At 36.3% G+C, this 24,563-nt stretch overlaps 1 protein-coding gene across 1 annotated transcript in view; it reads left to right on the forward strand.

The window, feature by feature from the left end:
• LOC111063758 (dmX-like protein 2) overlaps positions 1-24,563 on the forward strand; it is a 478,861-nt gene that overhangs the window by 194,083 nt on the left and 260,215 nt on the right. Inside the window, exons 38-42 of the mRNA XM_039435348.1 lie at positions 1,171-1,372; positions 5,271-5,545; positions 11,657-11,920; positions 16,967-17,074; positions 19,765-19,954. Of these exons, the coding sequence (XP_039291282.1) occupies positions 1,171-1,372; positions 5,271-5,545; positions 11,657-11,920; positions 16,967-17,074; positions 19,765-19,954 (1,039 nt within the window). The remainder of the gene's footprint in view (positions 1-1,170; positions 1,373-5,270; positions 5,546-11,656; positions 11,921-16,966; positions 17,075-19,764; positions 19,955-24,563) is intronic.

Consider the following 24,563-nt stretch of genomic DNA (forward strand, 5'->3'; position numbering starts at 1 on the left):
ATTAAATACGTTTTGTATCAAATCAGTTTTGTCTACTTAGTGCCAGTTGCACAAAAGCCGGTTAAATTTTAACTGCGATCAACTCTACGAGAACCAATCTGAGAAGACTATTTTGTAAAGACAGCTTCTCAAATTGGTTCTCGTGAAATTAATAATAGTTAAAATTTAACCGGCTTTTGTGGAAACGGCAATTATAGTTGAAGAGAATATAAGTTGAAGTATGAAGAAGACAACCCAATGTTGAATATGCTAAAAATTAATGTTTACAATAAATATAAATAATTATTGTTAAACGAAAATCCAAATCTAATGCTGTAAATCACCCCGAAGACTTTCTCTGCTACTGCAAATATTGACAACAGGGTAAACAGCTAGATGGAAATTCAATGAGCGCTACTATTCAAAAATTATTTGTCAGCCCGGGAATCGAACCCTGTACCTCCTAATTGCCGGTCAGGAATGCTTACCATTACACCAAACTGACAATCTCTGGATAGCAGCGCTCATTTTATACTTGGTTCGATTCCCGGGCTGACAAATAATTTTTAATAGTAGTACCATAGAGAAACAATAGCATAAGTAGATATCCCATGGTATAGGGCGTTTATGTCGCAAGTTTTACTGTTATCTCAAGCCGATTACTGTCGATTATTGTAGATTTCTACTGTTTTGACCGGCAAGAGTGTATGAACGGCACAATATGAGAGACTACCAGCGTCATAAAGCTTCACGGGGAAGAACTAGATTGAGATAACAGTAATAGTTGCAACATAAACGCCCTATACCATGGGATATCTACTTATGCTATTGTTTTTCTATGGCACTACTATTCAAAAATTATTTGTCAGCCCGGGAATCGAACCAAGTATAAAATGAGCGCTGCTATCCAGAGATTGTCAGTTTGGTGTAAGGGTAAACATTCCTGACCAGCAATTAGGAGGTACTGGGTTCGTCTCCCGGGCTGACAAATAATTTTTGTAAAGTAGCGCTCATTGAATTTCCATCTAGCTGTTTACCCTGTTGTCAATATTTGCAGTAGCAGAATCCTTCGGGGTGATTTACAACATTTTATTGGGATTTTCGTTCAATAATAATCAACAATTCTTTAGGATTTGATTTAATTGCAATATCTCAGTAATTGCCATCTGTAAATATTGATTCATTTTGCAGGGTCGCCTTTTATCGCGTCTGTTGACCCACACACATTTGCCAGGCCTCTCGAGCCTCGACCAGATGCATTTGCTGGCATTGGCCGATACAGTCTCCACGTGTAACACAGATTTCGCCGAGCGATTCGCAATCGACGCCGCTAAATCTGCCATTGCAAAGGAGAACATCACTGGAACACCCAACAACCAGGCTGCCTCTTCAGGTCACTACAAACTAATTACTAATTACAAACTAGCTAGTACTAGTAGTTCTGTGAACAGTAGACCTTACGCAGTTTTCTCATCCACAAGTATCTGATGTCACCAGGGGCCCGTTTCAGAAAGGTACAAGTAGGTTACAAGTCTTGTTGCCAACCATGGTTTTGGAGAACAGCTGATTACTAGCGTTTCACAAAAGCAGAATTGTAAACTTGTAGTTACAATGAATTTCTACAAGTTTACAATTGATTTGCTTGTTACGAACAAGTGTTTCACAAAGATTTTCATTGTAGCCAACAATTTTTGTCAAATTACTTGTTCGTAACTATGAAATTTCTACCGAGGTGGAAAGCTATGTAAAGGATTTACAAGTGATCATTAAAATGATTTTAAATATTCAATAAATATTTCTAATAATCAAAAATGCCCTATATCCCTCTAAAATTGATTATTTTGGAAATATATGCATCTGGAAATCAAATTTAATAATTTCCAAAATAGTTATTATGTGTTACCTCATAGGTTATGTGTACTATAGTATATATACACAGTATATATAGTATACATTATATATAGTACATCCACTATATATATACAGAGTACATATAGTGTGTAGGTTACAAATTCAGCAATAAATGAAATAGACTGTACAAAAAACATTAAATTGCTTTCAAATATTTTCAAAGTAATTATTGAAAAGTACAAGTAACCTTTATAAAGGATGAAAAAAGGAAATCATCATGAAAATAGGTTATGTTTACTATTGAAGTACTTGTAGACTTGTAAAATTGTAGACTTGTAAACTTGTAGATCATAAATTTTTGTGAAACGTGAGTACTTGTAAACTTGTACCTACAAGTACTTGTTCGTAACCATGGTTGGTAACAATACTTGTACCTTTGTGAAATAGGCCCCAGTTCTAGTTGATTAATAATTTACTCCTAAAAACTGTTATTTGTTATCTCCAAGATCAAAAACTCACTTATGTTAATTAACTCAGTTCACGTTTGAATTTGTATCCCGATGATGATTTATCCAGTTCCGTGATAATCTTTCCATCTGATAAAAATATTTCTCAACTATTTTAAAATTATTTTTTTTTTCAATCAAGAATATTATAATTTCTTTGGCATTATTCAGATCATTTAATCATTAATATAATAATAATATCGAGTGACCTGGCTGGCTCAGGTCTGGTGTCAGAGTTTTCAGGTCGCAACTGATCAATTTAATCATTTATTATTTCATTTTCAATCACCTATTAAATTTGTTTTTCAAATGTGAGAATATAGATACTGATGGGCGCGCATCTTTCCCGCATATTTCCTGTTACGAATCCTTTTGTATTATCCTTGAAATGCAAAATTTCAAAAAAACCGTATTTATACGTCGACGCGAAATTCAAAAAGAAATATACCTGTCAAATTTCATGAAAATCTATTGCTGCGTTTCGCTGTAAATGCGGAACATAAAAACATAAATATAAACATATAAACATAAAGAGAAATGCAAAACCGTCAACTTGAATCTAAGGGCCGGATTCCGAGCTCGGGATTTAGCTAAGTTCTAGACTTTAACCGGCTTTAAACTCTGGAGTCAGAAAATTGGCTTTCCGAGTCAGAGCGTTAACGTATCGAGGACTGAAATAGACCCTGGAGTTTAGAGATCATGTTAGACCCTGGAGTTTATAATTTCGCTTTCTGAGTGAAGGGCTTATAAGTCCAGGATTTGAATTAGATTCTCGCCTCTTTCCGAGTCATGGATTTATCAAAAATCGTTAATTCCAGAACTTGAAACAGCGTGATTTTAAACCCTCTACTGGGGTAGGTTTTAAATTTAAGTTCTAGACTTAACCGAGCAAACACAATTCAGTTATTGTTTTGGAGTAGATGAATAGCCAAATAAATGTCATGGAATACCCAAATATTATTTGAATTATTCCATCTAAATTCATAATTTATAGTTTGAAAGTTTGTTTTGGAATAAAGTTCTTCATATTATGCGTAGAAAAATAAACTTATTTTACGACTGTATGACCATAGAGAAAAAATAGCGTAAGTAGATATCCCATGGTATAGGGTGTTTATGTCGCAACTTTTACTGTTATCTCAAGCCGATTACTGTCGATTATTGTCGATTTTTACTGTTCTGACCGGGTAAGATTGTATGAACGGCACAATATGAGAGACTACCAGCGTCATAAAGCTTCACGGGAAAGAACTACGTGGACTATCAGCTTGAGATAACAGTAAAAGTTGCGACATAAACGCCCTATACCATGGGATATCTACTCATGCTATTGTTTCTCTATGGTATGACATAATCTAGAAATGTTCAAGGAAAATAATACAAGGATTACCTTGGAATGGCCATCATCACTTCTCCCAATGTAAATATTATTTAACTTATTAATAATAATAATATAACAATAATAAATTATTATTTCAGTTTTTTTTTCAAAACAAATACGTTTTCCAACTCTAAGGAGGATTAATGATCAATAATAGCATAACGTAAAATGAAATGTTTATTTTTTTATTCATATTTCAAAAGGTTAGGTTTAGCTTTGAATTTATAGATCTACACAATACAAAGAAATCGAAACGTATTTTCACAAAATAATTGTCACAACACAGTTTGGAGAGCATTTGAATTATCCCGCTGCAATCAGCTGTTTTGCTATAGGCCTAATGCCAACAATACAACAGCAAAATATTGAGAATTTCCCTCATGTTTACTGCGTTAAAGTCCTGGACTCAAATAAGTCGAGAACTTAATAGACCCCGGAGTTTAGAACATAAAAACCCGTGACTCAGAAAGTTGATTTAGACCTGAGAGCTTATTTTAGTCGTGGACTCTGTAAGTCCAGAACTTATAGATCCCAAGCTTGAAAACCGGCACTTACACTTCACTTCGCTCGGTCAATTATTATTTAATTTTTTACTTTCCTTGCCCTATTACCATAGGTAAGGAAAGTATTGCTTTCCGAAAAAAATTAAGATACCCCAATTTCTAAATTTCTATACGTTTCAAGGTCCCCTGAGTCCAAAAAAACTGGTTTTTGGGTATTGGTCTGTATGTGTGTGTGTGTGTGTGTGTGTGTGTGTGTGTATGAGTGTATGTGCGTCTATGTACACGATATCTCATCTCCCAATTAACGGAATGACTTGAAATTTGGAACTTAAGATCCTTTCACTATAAGGATCCGACACGAATTTAGATCAAATGCAATTCAAGATGGCGGCTAAAATGGCGAAAATGTTGTCAAAAACAGGGTTTTTCGTGATTTTCTCGGAAACGGCTCCAACGATTTTGATCAAATTCATACCCAAAATAGTCATCGATAAGTTCTATCAACTGCCACAAGTCCCATATCTGTAAAAATTTCAGGAGCTCCGCCCCATCAATGCAGATAGATTCCCAATTATCAGGCTTCAGATACAATTGAAACAAAAAAAATCAAGTGGAGTAGATTGAGCATGAAAATCTCTACAATTAATGTTCAGTAACATTTTCACCTAAAATTGAAAATAAGCTTTAAATTCGAGAAAATGTGATTATTCAATTGCAAATTATTGTTGATTCTATTAAATCATTTACTATGAAGAGATAGCAGACCTCATGTGTGTCTCCAGCGTTATTGCCCTGTCACCAGCTGGCTCAAATCTTTGAATACGGTAGTAGACTTGTGATGCGCGGGAACACTAGCGTCAGGTGATCAATTTTCATAACGGCAAGGAAAGTTGTGTGAGTGCGCCACACCAGATTTTTAATGAAAGCGTTTGTAATTTTGTTAGTGAATTTCTAATTTATGAAACTGAATTTTGTTTTCCATGTATTTGTGAATTATTTATATGAATTTGATTTGATTTGAATTTGATTTGATTTAAATTTGATTTACAGATTCACTAGACGACTGTGGACTCAGGTTCCTGTTGGCTATGAAACACTACAGCTATCTGCTGCGTTGTCTGCCGATCGTGCAACGGGCCAAATTTCAAAAGCAGGGCATCAGCAGCAACAACCTCGTGTGGGCGTTCCACAGTGAGAGCGAGGAGGAGCTATTGGCCCTCATTCCGTCCTACTCTAAGGGAAATCCCAAGTGGTCTCAGCTCAAGGAGCTGGGGGTCGGATGGTGGCTGAGGAATTTCACACTGCTCAGGACTTGTATCGAGAAGGTAAGCTAAATATTATATCATAATATATACAACTAGCCGTCAGGCTCGCTTCGCTCGCCATATCCGTCCCCTGGACTCCCGACTGGATCGTCCAAGAATGAGATTAGCGGGTTAGTTTCGCTCGCCTGCATTTTTCATTTGAGCATTTTATCGATAAATCTGAGACAACGCTGGAAAAACATTAATTTTGGGCGTATCTTTGACGTTATTGCAAATTCCTTCGAACACAACATTATTACACCCTAGCTGAGCTTCTGTACTAAATTTGAACAAATTCTGTTCATTTTGTTCTCGATAAAGCTGAGAAAACGCTGGAAAAACGCAGATTATGGGCGTATCTTTCGAAAATTTTCAAAATCCGTTCTTAGTGCGCCTCTAAAGGGCCAACTGAACATACCTACCAAATTTGAACGTTTTTGGTCCGGTAGATTTTTAGTTCTGCGAGTGAGTGAGTGAGTGAGTGAGTCAGTCAGTCAGTCAGTCATGAGTGAGTGCCATTTCGTATATATATATATATATATATATATATATATATATATATTATATATATATATATATATATATTATATATATAGAAGATAGATAGATTATGTGAAAGAAATGTCTTTCTTACTGCTCTGATTTTCAAGGCTTCACTCACAATTAATGCTGTGCAAAGGCTAAAAATAAACTTTCTACTGGTGATATTTTTCAAAGTTTTTCGATTTGTATATCATCAAGCTATCAAAATGAAAAAGTTTTCTCAGGAAAACATTTTTTCTGATCATTACTTTTTGAGATATGAGCGCCTAAAGTTTAAAATTTTGGGACAGAACATTTCAAATTCGGTACGATATGAATCCATGAGATTTATAGGATGAATGATCTGCTAGTATCTGCTAGTATTTTCTGAAAATATCGATTTTTGAAAAAGTTATTCAATTTACCAAAAATAACTCAACTAAAAGTTATTTTTGGTAAATTGAATAACTAACTATCTTGAAAATTGATATTTTCAAAAAAACTTTTGTTTTACTAGATCAACAATAACATGAAGAATCTATCCTCTAAATCTCATGGATTTATCTCTTACCTAATTTGAAATGTTCTGTCCCAAAAATTTTAACTTTAGGCCCTCATTTCTCAAAAAGTAATGATCGGAAAATGTTTTCCTGAGAAAACATTTTCATTTTGGTAGCTTGATGATATACAAATCAAAAAACTTTGAAAAATATCACCAGTAGAAAGTTTATTTCTAGCCTTTGCACAGCCTTAATAAAGAAGGGAAACGGGCTCACTACGCTCGCCTTTATAACTTACTAGCCGTCAGGCTCGCTTCGCTCGCCATATCCGTCTAGCCAGGGGGCTCCGCCCCCTGGACCCCCGACTGGATCGTCCAAGAATGAGATCAGCAGGCTCGCTTCGCTCGCCTGCATTTTTCATTTGAGCATTTTTATCATATGTTAGGACAATCCAGTCGGGGGTCCAGACTAAACGTCTGGCTAAACGGATATGGCGAGCGAAGCGAGCCTGACGGCTAGAAATATATTCCCAGGATTAGAAGTAGCAGTGCCCAATCAATTTTCCGCGATAAATGCATTAAATCTTCAACTTGGTGCCAACCTAACAAAGTCAACTCAACTTAATGCCAACTGACAAAATTATTAATAGTTGCCAGTTAACAACTGTTTCGAAGAGGTACTCTATCTAGATTATAGTTCTATAGTAACATATGATATGGAAATTTCAATTATAATTAAGAGATTGGGAGAAGAAGAATATATGCTAAAAGACGAACTTTAAACCCTTAAAAAAAAACCCTTAGAGTTAAAATATTGCCAAAAGATTTCTTAGTGCGCCTCTAAAGGGCCAACTGAACATACTACCAAATTTGAACGTTTTTGGTCCGGTAGATTTTCAGTTATGCGAGTGTGAGTGAGTGAGTGAGTGAGTGAGTGAGTGAGTGAGTGAGTGCCATTTCGCTTTTATATATATAGATATAGATGTACGCGTCGCTTAAGGAGCAACTTTTTCCTTCAAGATGATAATTTCAATACAGTTTATTTAGAATAATTTTATTCAATTTATAATTATTCAAACTTCATATTTACCCTTCATGTTACCTAGATTGACTATGTTTGCTACTGCTAAACTAAAATTTCTGTCAAGGTCCATAACTATTGTAAATTTGTTACACGGCAATAATAAAAATTATTTATTTATATTTCTCATTATTATTATTATTAGCGTATGGCTTTGAATGGTGGTGAGACCCAAGGGTAGTCCCACGCCGCCGTATATAGTCCAAAGCTCCCTAATGGGAAAACCATACACTAAGGTTATAGTCAGCACAATACTTTTCAGTGTGAAATAGAGTTTTTTTATTTTAAAAAGTACAAACATTTTCATTCTATAAAATAAATCAGGCATGGCTCAGCCACATCCTCCTCTCTCTACTTCTTCTCTACCTGTTCATCGTTCTTCTTGTCTTACTGCTTATAATTAACTAGTAGTTCTGCAAACAGTAGACGTCGCTCATGAATAGCCTACAACTTTCAAACTAATGAGAAGGGCCATTAAGAAAGTACAGTATACAGAAAAATGGAATATGCCGTAGGCAATGTAGACGATGAATCGTCTCATAGACGATAGTGAGACGGAAAATTATTTAAAATAAGATGGGTTTGTTGGTGACAATGACAGGAGGTTGCTAATAATGTTTTTCATGAATAGTGAATTCAATGTTATGGCGGCTTGTTATGCCTATGCAGAATGTTTATGCTCACAAGTAGGTTTCCGATCTCATACTAAAACGAAAACAAGAGCTAACTAACTAAGCTGTGATGTCTCCGGCCGGTTCGGTAGGTCTAGAAACTATTCATCTATGAAACAGGGAAATATCGTGTTTAAAAGGGAAGAAATGGTGCAATCAAGAGAGAAGCTTTCTTCAATTAATAAATACAGTATGATTTGGAGCGGCTCAGACGTTTCAAGGTTCACCGCTGACAACTCTTGTCCTCTATCGATAGCATTCCAACGATACCATTCATTCAATACAGCACATTTTAGATTAAAACCGGACGGTCGTCTTCAAAAATCGTTACACTACGTTTCTGCGCCTGTTTCAAAGAACTTACATACCAAATTTCATCCAAATCGGACAATAACTGCGACTGTAACTGCGGTACAAACAAACAAACAGACAAAAGCCGATCGAGTCGAAACTAAGACCTCAGCTTCGCTTCGGTCAAAAAAAGTATAAACTCAACCTCCCCCATTAAAACATAATTGAACATAATCTTTTAGGTTATGTAGACAAATTGAAATCTACCCAATCTGATATTCTCTCCCTGTCGTGGTCGACAACGGCATTTACGCACAAACGAAACCCCAGCTTTAGATGGCATATCTTCGGTAGAGAGTTAGTGGGAAGGATACTTCGAATATTCTTTCCGAAGAATGGACATTGATATGTGCCAAAGCTCCGCCCAATTTATGTAGATGCATAACAATATTATCGTTTTATCTATAGTTATTACAATTGCTTTTTTTTCATATCATATACAGCTCAATAATTATTTCTTAATTTATATTTTGTAAATTCATCTATAATTTTGCTGTATTGTAAGCTATCTATATACTATATAAAAGCGAAATGGCACTCACTCACTCGCAGAACTAAAAATCTACCGGACCAAAAACGTTCAAATTTGGTAGGTATGTTCAGTTGGCCCTTTAGAGGCGCACTAAGAAATCTTTGGCAATATTTTAACTCTAAGGGTGGTTTTTAAGGGTTTGAAGTTCGTCTTTTAGCATGTATATTCTTCTTATTGCTCACTTATAATTGAAAAAGGCCATACCATATGTTAATATAGAACTATAATCTAGAGAGAGTACCTCTTCAAAACAGAAGTTAACTGGTAACTAAATTAATAATTTTGTCAGGTCGGCATTAAGTTGAGTTGACTTTGTTAGATTAGCACCAAGTTGAAGATTGAAATTCATTTATCGCGGAAAAATTGATTGGGCACTGCTACTTCAATCAGAGCTATTCCTGGGAATATTATATTACTAGCCGTCAGGCTCGCTTCGCTCGCCATATCCGTTTAGTCTGGACCCCCGACTGGATCGTCCTAACATATGATAAAAATGAAAAAATGCAGGCGAGCGGAGCGAGCCTGCTGATCTCATTCTTGGACGATCCAGTCGGGGGTCCAGGGGGCGGAGCCCCCTTGCTAGATGGATATGGCGAGCGAAGCGAGCCTGACGGCTAGTTGTCTATAAGTGTATAAGCCAGTATATATTGTAATCTACATAAATAAAGTACTCAATCAATCAATCTTCTTATGCTATATTTTCTCTATGGTTTATTGAGAATAAAATTCTGACTCTTCCTTCTATGTATGTCCTGGAATGTCTGTGTTATGTCAAAAAGAACCTGGCTAAATTTAGCCTGAACTCTGATAGGCATACATACAATACAAGAGGGGCAAGTAATATAGGTGTCGAATGGTGCTCTTCCAGCGCATCATTGAGAAGTTTCAGGGCCCAATCTCTCAGATTTTATAATGCCCTTCCGTCATTGGTAAGAGACCTAGATGCCACCCAATATAAAGATAGATAGATAGATAGATAGATAGATAGATAGATAGATAGATATATTTATTTCCTACAGTTACGTTGAAAAGTAGCCATTGCTGCACTGATTACAGAACGCAAAGAATCACTTTTCCGCTCTAGTGCGGGAAAAATTTTTCTGCACTCCAGATTTGCAACATGGCAACGCAAAATACTTAGTAGGTTATATGGAGCAACAGTGCAGCAAAATCAAAATGAAGTTGGTAACAGTGACTGCTGTGGCTGCTATAGTGAGCAGAGGTGCAACCAAGCACAACGCGCTAATTATTATTCATTATATATTATAACCAACGACAACGAGGACTTTAGGATTTTAGGATTAAGTTTTTATCAATAATAAAATTACACAGAAAAACATATGATGGATTTCAGGCAATTTTACCCATAATTACCCACTTTTCAATTCAATGGTAACTGTAGGAAAAAACTTAATGTGAAATACGTGCGCAAAGTTCCTCTGCTGCACTCAAGAAACCATTCCGCCCTCGCTACGGCTCGGGCGTAAACGTTTCTTTCGGTGCAGCAAACTGACACTTTGCGCACTAGTTGCACAAATAACTATTGATAATTGTTACTAGGCTGTTGCTTATGGTAACATTTACAAAAATTAACAATAACATTAAATCAAACTTATGAGATAAATAATAATTATTTAACAGTTCTGCACTAGTATTGGTCATTACAATATCGAAGAAAATAATATAGTATATATTAAGCTATCAACATTATACTAGATCACATTAGCAATACTGGAGGAAAGAAAAGATGTATTTGCATCCATGTGGAATGAACTTATCATGAAAGTATTCGAAATATTAAACACCATAATACAATACAATAGAGAGTAGATGGAATAGGTAAGAAATAAACTATGAAGGTGGTCCTATTAAAAAAACAAATATCGAAGAAAATAATATAGTAAATATTAAGCTATCAACATTATACTAGATCACATTAGCAATACTGGAGGAAAGAAAATATGTTATTTGCATCCATGTGGAATGAAACTTATCATGAAAGTATTCGAAATATTAAACACCATAATACAATACAATAGAGAGTAGATGGAATAGGTAAGAAATAAACTATGAAGGTGGTCCTATTAAAAAAACATTATGATCAGACTTTTAATAAAAAAGAAAAGAATTAATTATGGAATGATTATGGAAAGATAGAGTTAGGAAAGGCCTAATAAGAGGTGGACTTTACAAGGTACCTGAATTTTATAAAATTTCACAGTCTATGTAAATATGTTACTATTGTGTATGTTTAGGCTGTGTAAACTTAGTTTGTAATCTTGTTTAATAAGTAAATTTTAGATGTAATTGTGTTTTAGCTGTGTAGACTTTTGTATTGTTAATTATTTTGTATTATTTTGTATACTTGTGACGATGACCAATGTTTATTGTAAACCAAATGGTAATAAATATATTATTATTATTATTATATTATTCTTTGTCAAGTCAATAAATTGTATTCTATTTGATGTTTCAGGTAGCCAAAGCAGCGTACCAGGCCAACGAAGACCCTCTCGACGCGGCCATTTTCTACCTGGCGATGAAGAAGAAATCCCTAGTGTGGGGTCTGTTCAGGTCGAAGCGTGACGAGCGTATGACGTCATTCTTCAGCAATGACTTCACTCAGGAGAGATGGCGCAAGGCGGCTCTCAAGAATGCATTCGCGCTTCTCGGCAAGCAGAGGTTCACACATGCGGCCGCGTTTTTCCTCCTTGCCAACGCCATACGCGATGCTATCGAGGTACCGTACCTAACCTAACACAACATCCAAAACACATTCTATTATACATTATTTCATAGAGAAAAAAATAGACAACCTTCACATTTATCATAAAGAAAGATAAAATTAAGAAATTTCATTTCATTTCATTTTTTTCATCCCACTGACCACCTATGAAAGGGGTATAAGGATTTGTCAATTATAATCTAAGTCGTCAATCTTTGCATTCTATAATGCAAAAAAAATTCCTCACTGGAATAAGGACAAACCTGCAACAACTCCTCCCTCAACTTAATTCTGAACTTTTCACCTGTAAGAGCTTTTATGCGTGTTGGCAATGAATTATAAAGCCGAATTCCTGCACTCTTTACCCCCCTCTCATACATACCAGTTCGATGAATGTCGTCTCTGAGGTTTTGTCTATATCTGGTATTGTATGAGTGGAACAACTCTCCTGTATTGAACCTATCTTTATTCCTATCAATAAAACAAAGAGCCTCTAAAATATATACACCTGGTAGTGGGAGAATCTTTAACTCTTTGAAATAATCTCTACAACTTGCTCTAATAGATTCACCCACCATCACTCTAACTGCCCACATTTGAATCCTAAATATATGTATTGCATCTGTTGAATTGCCCCAAAATATAACACCGTATGAAAGAAGAGAATGGAACACAGCAAAATATACACTTCTAAGCGTTCCTGCATCCAGCAATTTCTTCACGGTTCTAAGAACAAATACTGCTGAGTTTAGTTTGCTTTTTAGCTGGTCTAAATGAGGTCGCCAGGAGAGTTCAGAGTCCAGCACTACTCCAAGTGCCTTTGCCTCGTTTGCTGAACCTATGTTTCCATCTCTCGTATCCAATACTGCTTCCCGAGCCGTCCTGAATGGAATCTGCATAGTCTTATTGTAATTTAGTACCAACATATTTGAGGCCAGCCATTCTTCTAGTTTCTGAAGAGCTCTTCTACTTTCAGATTCCATATCATGCTGACTGTTACTTTTCAATAAAATACTTATATCATCAGCGTATAAAACACAGTGTGCTGGCTCAAGGTGTGGTGGCAAGTCGTTAATATATAGAAGGAAAAGCAAAGGACCAAGGACTGATCCCTGAGGGACCCCACTCCTCGCCTGTAACCATTCCGACTGATACACGAAAGAGTGAGACTGTATTTCCACCCGCTGATGACTCTCATCAAAGTATGATACGAACCACTTGAGAACCTTGCCTTCAAAACCATATAATTTCATCTTTTAATATAAGCTTTTTGTGTAGTTGAGAAGTTGATATTGTGGTAATTATTCATATTGAATGAAAAAGACTATGGGCCGGATTCCGAGCTCGGCATTTAGCTAAGTTCTAGACTTTAACTGGCTTTAAACTCGATTCAGAAAATTGGCTTTCCGAGTCAGAGCGTTAACGTAGTTGAGGACTTAAATAGACTCTGGAGTTTAGAGATCATGTTAGACCCTGGAGTTTATAATTTCGCTTTCTGAGTGAAGGCTTATAAGTCCAGGACTTGAATTAGATTCTCGCCTCTTTCCGAGTCAAGGATTTATGAAAAATCGTCAAGTCCAGGACTTAAAACAGCGTGATTTTAAACCCTATACTGGGGTAAGGTTTAATTTCAAGTTCTAGACGTAATGAGCAAACACAATTCAGTTATATTGTTTTGGAGTAGATAAAATTGCCAAGTAGATGTCATGGAATACCTAAATTATTTGGATTAGTCCATCTAAATTCATAATTTATAGTTTGCAAGTTCATTTTGGAATATAATTGTATCAGAAATATGCGTAAAAAGCTAACCTCATTTTACGACTGTGACATAACCTAAAAATGTTACAAAATAATACAAGGATTGCCTTGGAATTTATATTCCAATCTGGATGTTATTAATCAATGTCATATTCAACATATTAATAATAATAATCACAATAATAAATTATTACTCCAGTTTTTTTCAAAATAAATACGTTTTCAAACTCAATAGCCTAATGAAATTTTTATTCCAAAATCACTGGTTAGGATCAATGATAAATAATAGCATATCAATGTAAAATTAAATGTTTATTCATTCACCTTTCAAAGGTTTTGCTTTGAATAGGCCTACAAAGAAATCGACACGTATTTTTACGATATAGTTTGGAGAGCATTCTCATTTGAATTGTCCCGCTGCAATCAGCTGTTTCCGTTTTGCTATAATGCCAACAATACAACAGCAAAATATTGTGAATTTCCCTCACGTTTACTGCATTAAAGTCCTGGACTCTCAAATAAGTCGAGAACTTGATAGACCCCGGAGTTTAGAAGATAAAATCGTGACTCAGGAAGTCAATTTAGACCCGAGAGCTTATTTTAGTCCTGGACTCTGTAAGTCGAGAACTTATAGATCCCGAGCTCGGAAACCGGCCCTAAGAAATTGTCAAAAAACCACAGATTTATTGATACTTAGAAAGACAAGTTTCGGTTGTTACACCATTGTCAACCTCTGATAAACTCAGTTTATCAGAGATTGACAATGGTGTAATAACCGAAACTGGTCTTTCTAAGTATCAATAAATCTGTGGTTTTTTGACAATTTCTTAGTCTTTTCCATTCAACATCAAAGTTAATCAAATACTGCCATTATAACGTGGACCTCACTATAGTAGGCCTACTTGTACACTTTCAGTGCAAGTTTATTATCTGAGTAACTAGCCGTCAGGCTCGCTTCGCTCGCCATATCCGTCTAGCCAGGAGGCTCCGCCCCCTGGACCCCTGACTGGATCGTCCAAGAATTAGATCAGCAGGCTCGCTTCGCTCGCCTGCATTTTCCATTTGAGCATTTTTATCATATGTTAGGACAATCCAGTCGGGGTCCAGACTAAACGTCTGGCTGAACGGATATGGCGAGCGAAGCGAGCCTGACGGCTAGTAATATAATATTCCCAGGATTGAAGTAGCAGTGCCCAATCAATTTTTCCGCGATAAATGCATTTAAATCTTCAACTTAGTGCCAACCTAACAAATCAACTCAACTTAATGCCAACCTGACAAAATTATTAATTTAGTTGCCAGTTACAACTGTTTCGAAGAGGTACTCTCTCTAGATTATAGTTCTATAGTAACATATGATATGGAAATTTCAATTATAATTAAGAGATTGGGAGAAGAAGAATATACATGCTAAAAGACGAACTTTAAACCCTTAAAAACAACCCTTAGAGTTAAAATATTGCCAAAAGATTTCTTAGTGCGCCTCTAAAGGGCCAACTGAACATACCTACCAAATTTGAACGTTTTTGGTCCGGTAGATTTCTAGTTATGCGAGTGAGTGAGTGAGTGAGTGAGTGAGTCAGTCAGTGAGTGAGTGCCATTTCGCTTTTATATATATAGATGTTATGATTGGTTGAGTTCAAAGCCACTGATCAATTCCATCGGGTTTTTTACGTTCAGTAAAAAATTTGATCACAGATTAGTGATCACAGATGAACCACAGAATGGAAAGTCGGCTAGTATCTTGACGCCATAATTCGCCATCTTGAAAGAAAGTGTAGCATTGTAATACAGCAGTAGTTTTAATTTCTAACAAGATGATGCAGTCATGTGTCGTGGTCTTGGTGCATTCAGATCTTGGTTAGATTGATACCTTCCATTTTGTGTGTATTCTGTGGCTGAACGGTTGCTCATGAGTCATGACTGACAGATGTTTCCCCTGTTGATCATATTTTGTAAACAAAACTAGAACTTGACCTGTTTCATTGTAATCAATTAAAATGGAAAACCATCACGTGATTGGAGTAGTTTTAAATGCTTTGTAAAATATTTTAAATGTTATTGAATTTATGTAATCATGCATTTCTCTGCTCCCAAATACATTATAATGGAGTCCATTATTATTGTAAACAAACTCGTATTCAGCCATGTCTGTTTACGTTCAGCTACTCAATTTACGTTCTTTTCCATCGGTGGAAAAGTACGATTAACTGATCAGTGAACGAACCGGATATGAAGTATTTTTTTTCTTATCAGTTAGACCAAAGATTTTGGAGAGGTATAAACGCACAATACCTATGCCTTCCCAATGCTAGCTCTTACATGAAATTAAAGGTTTCATTGAGGTATTTTAGCGCGAGATATTATATAATACTAGCCGTCAGGCTCGCTTCGCTCGCCACATCCGTCTAGCCAGGGGGCTCCGCCCCCTGGACCCCCGACTGGATCGACCAAGAGTGAAATCAGCAGGCTCGCTTCGCTCGCCTGCATTTTTCATTTGAGCATTTTTATCATATGTTAGGACAATCCAGTTGGGGGCCAGACTAAACAAACGTCTGGGTAAACGGATATGGCGAGCGAAGCGAGCCTGACGGCTAGTAATATAATATTCCCAGGATTGAAGTAGCAGTGCCCAATCAATTTTTCCGCGATAAATGCATGTAAATCTTCAACTTGGTGCCAACCTAACAAAGTCAACTCAACTTAATGCCAACCTGACAAAATTATTAATTTAGTTGCCAGTTAACAACTGTTTCGAAGAGGTACTTATCTAGATTATAGTTCTATAGTAACATATGATATGGAAATTTCAATTATAATTAAGAGATTGGGAGAAGAAGAATATACATGCTAAAAGACGAACTTTAAACCCTTAAAAACAACCCTTAGAGTTAAAATATTGCCAAAAGATTTCTTAGTGCGCCTCTAAAGGGCCAACTGAACATACCTACCAAATTTGAACGTTTTTGGTCCGGTAGATTTTTAGTTATGCGAGTGAGTGAGTGAGTGCCATTTCGCTTTTATATATATAGATTTGTAATATTATAGATCACAAAAATCTACAAGATCTTTAGTGTGTAATAATCTTCCAGGCTGTCCCCTTAATGTCCGATTTCAATTCCAAATAATCTAGCGCTGCATATATGAGTCTATGAATCGTTCAACGACAAAACAGTGCTTCGTTCAGAGCCACTTTTACTCACCGATCTCATCGTTCACTCACCGATCAGTGGCTTTGAACTCAACCATTATGACTGATTAATTGAACGATTACTGAAATGGTTACTAATTGGTTTGCAGGTGTGCTTGAATAAACTGGAAGATTTGCAGTTGGCAATGGTGATAGCAAGACTGTATGAGGGCGAAACAGCTGACACCCCCCCGAGTGTGAAACGGCTGTTACACGAGGTAAGTAATAACTTTAAATTATAATTATTATTTAACGAAAATCCTAAATAAATGCTGAAATCACCCCGAAGACTTCTGCTACTGCAGACATTGACAACAGGGTTAACAGCTAGATGGAAATTCGATGAGAACTACTATCCAAAAATTAGTTGCCAGCCCGGGAATCGAACCCGGTACCTCCCAATTGCTAGTCAGGAATGCTTACCCTTACACCAAACTGACAATCTCTGGATAGCAGCGCTCATTTTATACTTAGCCATTGGTGTAAGGGTAAGCATTCCTGACTAGCAATTGGGAGGTACCGGGTTCGATTCCCGGGCTGGCAACTAAATTTTTGGATAGTAGTTCTCATCGAATTTCCATCTAGCTGTTAACCCTGTTGTCAATGTCTGCAGTAGCAGAAGTCTTCGGGGTGATTTACAGCATTTATTTAGGATTTTCGTTAAATAATAATTATATATCAATTAGCATTTGAATAAATGCATTCTCTATTTAATTCCACTTTAAATTATATTCTTACTAGCCGTCAGGCTTGCTTCGCACGCCATATCTGTCTAGCTAGGGGGCTCCGCCCCCTGGACCCCCGAGTGGATCGTCCAAGAATGAGATCAGCAGGCTAGCTTCGCTCGCCTGCATTTTTCATTTGAGCATTTTTATCATATGTTAGGACGATCCAGTCGGGGGTCCAGACTAAACGTCTGGCTAAACGGATATGGCGAGCGAAGCGAGCCTGACGTCTATCTCTGATTGAGGTAGCAGTGCCCAATCAATTTTTCCGCGATAAATGCATTTCAATCTTCAACTTGGTAATAATAATAATAATATCATCGAGTGACCTGGCTGGCTCAGGTCTGGTGTCAGAGTTTTCAGGTCGCAACTGATCAATTTCAGGGCCTCTGACATGACCTAACGACTGCTTTTTAGGCAGCCGGGACCGACGGCTTGACGTGTCCATCCGAAACACGGGAGTGGCCCGTGATAAATATCTTGCCCGGGCCGGGATTTGAACCCGGGCCTCTGAATCATGAAGCCAGCATCTGATCCACTCGACTACGGCCACTGCTTTTCAACTTGGTGCCAACCTAACAAAGTCAACTCAACTTAATGCCAACCTGACAAAATTATTAATTTAGTTACCAGTTAACAACTGTTTCGAAGAGGTACTCTCTCTAGATTATAGTTCTATATTAACATATGGTATGGATATTTTTCAATTATAATTAAGAGAATAAGAAGAATATGCATGCTAAAAGACGAACTTTAAACCCTTAAAAACCACCCTTAGAGTTAGAATATTGCCAAAAGATTTCTTAGTGCGCCTCTAAAGGGCCAACTGAACATACCTACCAAATTTGAACGTTTTTGGTCCGGTAGATTTTTAGTTCTGCGAGTGAGTGAGTGAGTCAGTCAGTCAGTGAGTGAGTGAGTGCTATTTCGCTTTTATATATATTGATAAGATACTAGCAGGTGACCGTGCTTCGCAAGAGTCTCATCAAAAACTTGACCTACTGAAATCTTGAGGAATTGAAAATTGACCTATAACCATCCTCGGTGAATTAAGAATCTATATGCAAAATTTCTCGCTCCGCTCGCCTTGGTGTAAGATAGAGAAGCTCTGCCTAGTTTTTTTTTTCAATGGTCATAATTATATTATGATTATAGTGTTTTGTAAAATAAATGAACAGATATTTCTAGCACAACCTTTATTCATTTATTTATTACGTTAGCAAAAACAATAGAAGGATCAGAAAAGAAAAATCTGGTGTGGCGCACTCACACAACTTTCCTTGCCATTATTAAAATTGATCACCTGACGCTAGTGTTCCCGCAAATACTAGTTTACTATTCAAATATCTGAGCCAGCTGGTGACAGGACAATAACGCTGGAGACACACGAGATCTGCTATCTCTTCATAGTGAATGATTTAATAGAATCAACAGTTGCCAACAGTTTGCAATTGAATAATCACATTTTCTCAAATTTCAAGCTTATTTTCAATTTTAGGTGAAAATGTTACTAGTCATTAATTGAAGAGATTTTAATGCTCAATCTTTTCCACTCGAAATTTTTCGTTCAAATTATATCTGAGACCTGATAATTGAAAATATAGAATCAAACTTTGCATAGATGGAGCGGAGCTACTGAATTTTTTACAGATATGGGACTTGTGGCAGTTGATAGAGCTTATCAATGACAATTTTAGGTATAAATTTAATCAAAATCGTTGGAGCCATTTTTGAGAAAATCGCGAAAAACCCTGTTTTTGACAACATTTTCTGCATTTTAGCCGCAATCTTGAATTGCATTTGATCGAAATTGTTCGTGTCGGATCCTTATATTGGAAGGACCTCAAGTTCCAAATTTCAAGTCATTCCGTTAATTGGGAGATGAGATATCGTGTACACACACCACACACACACACAACACACACACACACACACACACACACACACCACACACACACACACCACACACACACACACATACAGACCAATACCCAAAAACCACTTTTTTGGACTCAGGGGACCTTGAAACGTAAAGAAATTTATGTATTGGGGTATCTTTAATTTTTTTCGGAAAGCAATACTTTCCTTACCTATGGTAATAGGGCAAGGAAACTAAAAATAGGCTATAGCCCAAAACTATATTTGTGAACATCTCAAGTATTTTTTGTAATTTTTTCTTACAGGAAATCCTTGGTTGCGACGCTAACGGGGAGAACCAATGTATGACCCAGGTACATCCTGATCCTTTCCTGCGATCCATGGCCTTGTGGATCCTTAAGGACTTCACTGGCAGTCTAAACACTCTGCTACTAACCAATGTTGGAACTGCGCATGCGCATTACAACGATGAAGACAAACAGGAAGGATCCTCTGGTGAGCAACATTCCCGCATTCATTTAAAGTTTTGTATCAAATTATGGTGTTGTGTATCAAGTTGAGATGATACTATATCATATTGTGTTGACTTTTTGTGTAGTTGAGAAGTGTAGTCTTTTTCATATTGAATGAAAAAGACTGAACGCCGGTTTCTGATATGATCGGTTAACTGTATAAAAACCATACAAGATTGTTACAAAAGCTTTTTATTTCTGAAATATAAATACAGTGCCATTTTTTTTTTCATTAAGTTTTAAAAATGATACGTACAGGTGACGATGACCTTGACAAGCGATGCACATATTCAGGCGTTCAATGAAGTTTTCAAAAACTCTACGCAGCATATCTGGCGTTATTCCAGTGATAACATCAACAATTGCTTCCTTAAGGGCTTCCAAGGTCCTTGGTCGAACTTTTTAAACCTCAGATTTGAGGTAACCTCAAAGAAAATAATCGCATGGTCTTAGATCGAGGGGGCCATGAAACATCCCCTCGTAATGAGATCAAGCGGCCAGGAAACCGTTGTTGGCGAGAGCCGTGGCACCATCCTGTTCAAACCAAAAGGCTTCCATATTCAATATCAATGGAAATTCATTCAATAACATTACAATTGTTATAATAGATTATGAAGACCTGTATAATACGCATTATGAAGACCGTAACACTGGTAAATTTATAATTATTAATTTTCACATAAATAAAGTTTATTTCTTGTGTTGAGCGTAGCGGTCCTACTACTCTAGTCTTTAAATTTATTTTATTCTAAGAGAAGTGCACTCCAATATAGGGCTTATGCCTTGGTGTGCTCATATTTATTTCGCTTTATGTTTTTGTCATCTGAAGCAAAACATAATTTTCATTAGTATTTTTTTTTGTATCGTTAGATGGTACAATGTTTTGTAATAATATTATGTTGTGCGGAATAAATTATTTTTTGAATTGAAAAAAAGAAAATATTATCTTCCTCACGATACTCTTCAATTCTGACGAAGAAAAAGTTCTCCAACATCTGTCAATAGCGCACAGCGTTCACAGTAACGGTTGCACCTTCCGATTCAAAAAAATAGGGGCCAATTATGCCTATGGAGGACACAGCACACCACTCAGTCACTTTTGGAGAATGAAGAGGTTTTTGGAGAAGAGTTTGTGGGTTTTCAGATGCCCAGTAACGAAAATCTTGTTTATTTACTGTGCCCGAGAGGTGAAAATGTGCCTCTCATCACTAGACCACAGAATAGTGCCGGGTTGTAAAGGGTTGTCAGATGTTAAGACAACGCTACTAGAATGTATACAAGTATCCAAAACCTGGCTTGAAGCGAATAAACTTGTAATTAATGATGATAAGACAGAACTAATATATTTTTCCTACAGTTACGTTGAAAAGTGGCCATTGCTGCACTGATTACAGAACGCAAAGAATCACTTTTCCGCTCTAGTGCGGGAAAAATTTTTCTGCACTCCAGATTTGCAACATGGCAACGCAAAATACTTAGTAGGTTATATGGAGCAACAGTGCAGCAAAATCAAAATGAAGTTGGTAACAGTGACTGCTGTGGCTGCTATAGTGAGCAGAGGTGCAACCAAGCACAACGCGCTAATTATTATTCATTATATATTATAACCAAGGACAACGAGGACTTTAGGATTTTAGGATTAAGGTTTTTATCAATAATAAAATTACACAGAAAAACATTTGATGCATTTCAGGCAATTTTACCCATAATTACCCACTTTTCATATTCAATGGTAACTGTAGGAAAAACTTAATGTGAAATACGTGCACAAAGTTCCTCTGCTGCACTCAAGAAACCATTCCGCCCTCGCCTTTCGGTGCAGCAAACTGTCACTTTGCGCACTAGTTGCACAAATAACTATTTCACTGTAATGAAAATGAAAATCAAGCTGTTAAGCTTCTAGGTATTTATATTGATAGTAAATTAACATGGAGGGAGCAAGTGAATATGTTGTGCAGAAAACTGTCTAGAGTGACATATCTTATGAGGAAATTGAAATACTGTGTAAGTTCAGATGTACTTTTAACAGCTTATTTTGGTCTATTTCATTCCTTATGGAGTTATACTCTGGGGAAATAGTAGCACTGCCACAAAGGTACTCATTCTTCAAAAGAAAGTAATAAGAATTATTGACAATCTTCAGCCAAGAGAATCATGTAGAGACAGTTTAGTAAAATTTCAAATCATGACAGTGCCAACATTATACATCTATAACAATTTAATGCAAGTAAAAATAATCTCTATAAGTATGACAGTATTGGACACTCATATAACACGAGAAATCGATCAGATCTTGCTATTCTTCAAATTAGATTATCAAAAACTCACAAAAGTCATCTTTATCAGAGACGACTGATGTTCAATAAACTTCCTCTATGGGTGCGGAATCTGCCGGAAAAAGCTTTTTCGCCCCACTTGGATGTAATGAGCTGGTTTACGTGCGTCATATGGAGGCCGAAAATGATTGTTTTCTGACCAGGCCGGTAAAAGTTTTACGGTCCTAGGGCTGTAAAATAACCTTGAAGTCAGCTGATTCTGATTTGATGTGAACGTGTTTACAAAATGGTTTATGAAACGGAATCAGTTTATGCTTCTAGAATTGAATAAGTATTCTGCAATAAGATACTATCATTTTATTTGGATGAATGAAATACAGATAAGATATATATTATAAACTATTCAAATTCGATTCTCAGAGTAGGATAGAACTACTAACCTAAACTTCCGAAGTCAACGACAACAAGCATTGTTGACGTTGACATTCAGATTGGCCAAATTTCAAGTGTGCTGAAACAGCTGATCAAAAAACTTTTCATTATTTGTGTTCATTATTCAAGAATCAGAACATTTATATAATATCATCTTATTGTCATTTGGAAGAATAAAAAGTATAAACTCAACCTCTTACATAATTGAACATAATCTTTTAGGTTATTTAGACAAATCAAAATAAAAATAAAATACTTGGACAATTTCCTGATATTCAGATTACCTCAGATTTGCTAGAGCTATGACCTTCCTGTTTTGCTTTCGGAAGAGCCTAATAAACAATTATTCTCATATTTATATTGTTTATTTTTCTGTGCGGCGAAAAATAACGTTCTCACCATGGGCAAAAATGTTTTTCCGGCTCTCAATCTTTTCTAGTCCTCGGCCTACGGCCTCGGACTTGAAAACCGATTTCGAGCCAGAAAAGTCTCATTTTCGGCCCTAGGTGCGAAATATACCATTGAACATGTTTTAAATAGATGGTTAAAGAACCACCCTTTTTATAATATAAATGAATACCTAGTATCTGACACAAATACAATTCAAAAATAATAATTTCTAAATAATTAGATTGTATTTCATTATAGGTATTATTATAGTAGTATTATATTATTTATTGTATTATTGAGAATATTTAATCATATGTATACATAGTATTTTTAAAAAAAACTGACTGTATTTTGACGTAGCCTATTGCAATTAAGTTTGTTTAACGGCAATAAAAATATTCTTATTCTTATTCTAAAGAAGCCAGTATTGCATTGCAAGCATCTGTACGTTTAACAAAATCTGCTGGCATCAATTCTTGAACAACCATCAACTTATACGGGTGTAATTAAGGTCTGAGAGTAAAATTCGCCTCACCGTTCAGGCCGACATTCCAAGAGCGGCAGCATGTTTCTGCGTAGAGCCCGATGGAGATTGTTCAATAGACGCTCTCACCGCCAATACGTTATTATTTTTCCTACAGTTACGTTGAAAAGTGGCCATTGCTGCACTGATTACAGAACGCAAAGAATCACTTTTCCGCTCTAGTGCGGGAAAAATTTTTCTGCACTCCAGATTTGCAACATGGCAACGCAAAATACTTAGTAGGTTATATGGAGCAACAGTGCAGCAAAATCAAAATGAAGTTGGTAACAGTGACTGCTGTGGCTGCTATAGTGAGCAGAGGTGCAACCAAGCACAACGCGCTAATTATTATTCATTATATATTATAACCAAGGACAACGAGGACTTTAGGATTTTAGGATTAAGGTTTTTATCAATAATAAAATTACACAGAAAAACATTTGATGCATTTCAGGCAATTTTACCCATAATTACCCACTTTTCATATTCAATTCTCAGAGTAGGATAGAACTACTAACCTAAACTTCCGAAGTCAACGACAACAAGCATTGTTGACGTTGACATTCAGATTGGCCAAATTTCAAGTGTGCTGAAACAGCTGATCAAAAAACTTTTCATTATTTGTGTTCATTATTCAAGAATCAGAACATTTATAATAATATCATCTTATTGTCATTTGGAAGAATAAAAAGTATAAACTCAACCTCTTACATAATTGAACATAATCTTTTAGGTTATTTAGACAAATCAAAATAAAAATAAAATACTTGGACAATTTCCTGATATTCAGATTACCTCAGATTTGCTAGAGCTATGACCTTCCTGTTTTGCTTTCGGAAGAGCCTAATAAACAATTATTCTCATATTTATATTGTTTATTTTTCTGTGCGGCGAAAAATAACGTTCTCACCATGGGCAAAAATGTTTTTCCGGCTCTCAATCTTTTCTAGTCCTCGGCCTACGGCCTCGGA

Source organism: Nilaparvata lugens, chromosome 9 (genome assembly GCF_014356525.2).
Source record: "Nilaparvata lugens isolate BPH chromosome 9, ASM1435652v1, whole genome shotgun sequence".
In the NCBI taxonomy this organism is placed as follows: Eukaryota; Metazoa; Arthropoda; class Insecta; order Hemiptera; family Delphacidae; genus Nilaparvata; species Nilaparvata lugens.